The sequence below is a fragment of the Micromys minutus genome (assembly GCF_963924665.1).
Source record: "Micromys minutus genome assembly, chromosome: 4".
Classification (NCBI taxonomy): Eukaryota; Metazoa; Chordata; class Mammalia; order Rodentia; family Muridae; genus Micromys; species Micromys minutus.
Genome location: NC_137973.1, coordinates 41678579 through 41682218, shown reverse-complemented (window position 1 = coordinate 41682218; position 3640 = coordinate 41678579). Strand labels below are relative to the sequence as shown.

The 3640-nt window shown below is 50.4% G+C and overlaps 1 protein-coding gene across 1 annotated transcript; it reads left to right on the top strand.

Annotated features, from left to right (window-relative positions):
• Positions 1-2735: 2735 nt before the first annotated feature.
• On the top strand, positions 2736-3287 carry UBL4B (ubiquitin like 4B; the record flags this gene model as incomplete). Its single annotated transcript, XM_080916017.1, has 1 exon — positions 2736-3287. The coding sequence occupies one exon, from the start codon at positions 2736-2738 to the stop codon at positions 3285-3287; it is 552 nt and encodes a 183-aa protein (XP_080772143.1).
• Between the last annotated feature and the right edge of the window lie 353 nt (positions 3288-3640).

Genomic DNA, 3640 nt, shown 5'->3' with positions numbered 1-3640 from the left:
ATATTTCCCAGCTCCAAATGGGATTCCAGTACCCATACAGGTGTTTCTTTTGTCCGCTTTGGGAGGGGGCTGGAGACTCCAGGGATTAAGTAGTGACCATTTCTCTCAGCAGTTATGGACACTCCAAAGTCTCTTTCAACAGGTGCACCTGTCTACACATAGTCACAGGCTGTGGAGAACTGAGGCTGTATTGTGGCTTCCATGTGCCTACAGTCTGGGGAGTGTGACCCAAGCGGCCATCTCCAGAGAATTCTCATGTCTGGAGAAGCTCAAGCCTGAACAAATGGGCGGGGGGCTAGAGGCAGATGGGTGATGTTATCTTCTTCCTCCATGCTCCCTACCTCCGTGTTCCCAGCTCCCTTGCTTCCTCCAGAACCCCTGAGTCTGGGACAGACTGCACTTCATCTTCCTTTGTCCCCTGTAAACTTCACTCAGATCTTGCCCCCCCCCCCAGAAAGCCTTTGGAGGTTAGTTAGTTCTGCCGGGGTATCTACCGTAGGATGACTTTGTCCTGTTCATCCAGTGATTTGTTCATCATGGGGTCTTCCTCTCAAGAGACTGAGAACTCTTAAATGGCCCTTCAGAAATCACACTTCCTCTCTTCACAAGCAGATGCCCGCCTGTCCGACGTGGAGCCCACAGCCCCTCCCATTCTGTGTGTACACTTGCAAATTTAGATTTATTTCACATCCACCAGGGGAGCTGACTATTTAAATAAGTGTTATAGAAGAGCCTTTGGTAAAGCCTGGTATCACTTTCTGGTTTATTTTCTATATAATTTTGGATTTTCATCTTTCTAGGGGAAGAGGAAGGGTGAAGGAGAGGCTGCAGGCAGGTTTGTGTCTTTTCACAGCCTATGTACTCGGGTCTTGCATGGCTTGTGTATCTAAATTGAATCTCTTCTACTAACAAATGTGTGTTCAAGGCTATCTGTATATATAACTCAGTGTAGTGAAGGCATGGGTCTTACAGTGGATGAGACTCAGACCCTGCTACTGAGAATCGGAGGGAGGAGTAGGTATGTATATGCTGGGAAAAAATGGCTGCACAGAGGGATGTAAGATTACCTTGGTCCAAGACTGGGGAAAGCAGAGAAGGCTTCATGGAAGAAGTGATTTTTAAGGCAGGCAGGGTTTGCAGGATGAGTTGGTAGAGTTCAAAGGGGGGAGCAGTCACGAACAACAGAGGTTTGGGTGACTGAAATGAAGGGTGAAAAGTGGGGGTGTCATGAGACTAAGGTGATGCACAAAGGGCCAGGCCAGGAAGCCTTAGGACCAGGCCAGGAAGCCTTAGGGCCAGGGCAGGATGGCCTTAGGGCCAGGCCAGGATGGTTTGCTTTTATTCCAAAAGCAAAGGGATTAAGTTTCAAGGACTTGTAGTAACTTCAGGGCCATCCTTTTGGCCATGGAATGTACTGAGACGAGCATGGAGTTCAGAACAGTGGCTGTATGGAGGGAAGAACCTTCATCACCGGGGCCAGTGGGGACCACGAGAGAGCTGAACTCTGAGTTTTCAGGAACGGAGGACTAACAGGAGACTCAGTGGCTGGGGTTCCTGACCTGTAGTGCTGTGGCCCAGAATCTGGGTCACGTGCCGAGAATGAGATACAGGAGTGGGAGAGTAGGTATAGGTGGCAGTCCGGGCACCCATGGGATTTCTTCCAGCTGCTGTTAGATGCCATGGAGTCAGGAGTGAAGGTTGAGCAACCTTGGGACAGGCTTGGAGTTGGGTGCTGTGGATGGACAGGCTCAGGAAAGCTGAGGTTATTGTCAACATTGCCATCCTCTGTAGGATCAGGGCGGTGGGAAAGTCAGGCAGGGATGAAGGAAAAAAAAGATTTGGGTGTTGGGAAGACCTGAGGGAGTCTCTGATGCAGTTAGCTTGCCTATTAGGGATGTGAGCTCTTTTCTAGGGCCACTTGCTTCTCAACCAAGAAAGTACCATCCTTTTGGGCTTGGGACAACACCTGTTAAGGGTTTGGGCCAACATCAACAATGTGTTACAGTGAAACTTGCCAAACGCAGCACTCAAACGCCAACAAACATCCTGTTCCTTACGTACCTCTGAGCTCGGACTCTGCTCGGAGCCTGCCCGACATGAGGAAGATACTGAGATATTTTAGGAGGCAAGGTGGGCCACCATAAAGACACAGCTATGTGACTCTTGCTATAGGATTAAATGAGCCCACACATTCTCCTCCCGCAAAGGTGGGCATCATCAAAGTACCTTGTAGGATGTGTGGATTAAGTTGAGGCTATAAATACAAGACAGACACCATTAGTGGCTCTGCCCTAGCTTTCTGCTCTGGTGTTCATGGGGCTCCATGGTTTCTCTAGCTGACACCAAGAGAGCAAGAAAGTACCCAAGGCATGTGCTGAAAGAATCAGCAACCATGCTGTTGGGAAGTGCCTTTCCCTGTTCTCTCTTTCTTTTCCAGCTCCCCTTTCTCCTAGGCCTACAATTTCCTTCCTGGTCATCTCCCCCATCCCCTGACCCTGTCCTTCTCCCCTCTTTTCTCATGAAGGAAAGATGCTTCCTGTTCACAATGCCCCTCTGCTGCCTCTAAAGTTCTGCACTGGAAAGGAATCCTCCTGTAGCATTATGACATCACTGTGCATTAGCTAGTGGTTGCCCATGTGTGCTGGGCCTTTGCCCTATTAGGAACAGTGACAGGGCCCTATACTTTCAGGGCAACTATCAGAGCATGGATCCCTCCTGATTCCTCTCTGGCCCCAATGTTCCTTACGGTCAAGCTGCTCTTGGGCCGAAGATGCAGCCTGAAGGTATCTGGAAAAGAAAGTGTGGCCACACTGAAGAAGCTGGTTTCTCAGCACCTGCAGGTGCCGGAGGAACAGCAGCACCTGCTGTTCCGAGGCCAGCTCCTGGCTGATGACAAATACCTCTCAGATTACAGCATTGGGCCCAATGCCTCCATCAATGTCATCATGCGGCCTCAAGAGGATGTAGCACTGGACAAGGCCCATCAAACCGAGCCCCTGTGGCTCCAGCTGGGTCAGGTCCTAGATAAGCATTTTGGGCCAAAGGATGCAAAGACGGTGCTGGGATTTTTGAGGCAAGAGCACGAGGAGCGTCTGCAGAGGCTGAGCCTGGAGGCCCTGGAGCAGTTGGTGGGCCAACTCTTGGTACAAGAGCAGCTTGAAGAGTTGGCAGAGGAAAAGGAAGCCCCTGCTGTTGCATCAGAACTCCAGCAAAACGATGGAGGAGGAGGGGCAGGAGGAGAAAAGGAAGAGGAGGATGAGAAAGACAAGAAGGAAGCTGATCAGTAATTTGACCCATCCTACTCTTGCTCACTAAACTTCCCCTGGACTGACCCTTCTATGTTCTTGGGCAATTTTTCTCTTTGCTTTCTCCTGATGGAGAAGCATCTGTCCTTCTCGCTGAACCGTTAAGTAGCTGGGAGGTATCTGGATCCTTCCATGCTCTCTCACCTGTAGGTCCCCCTCTGAAGTGCAGACTGCAGAAGTGCACTGTCTCTCTGCTACAAGGGACCTGAATGGGCCAAGGTACACTGTAGGGACAAAGTTCACACTGCCTCTGAGTGGAACAGCTTTGCCAAAGCATGCCTTAGAGTAAGTCTCCATGGCTCGAGATAGAGCCAGCCTCTTCTCCTTCGGAACAG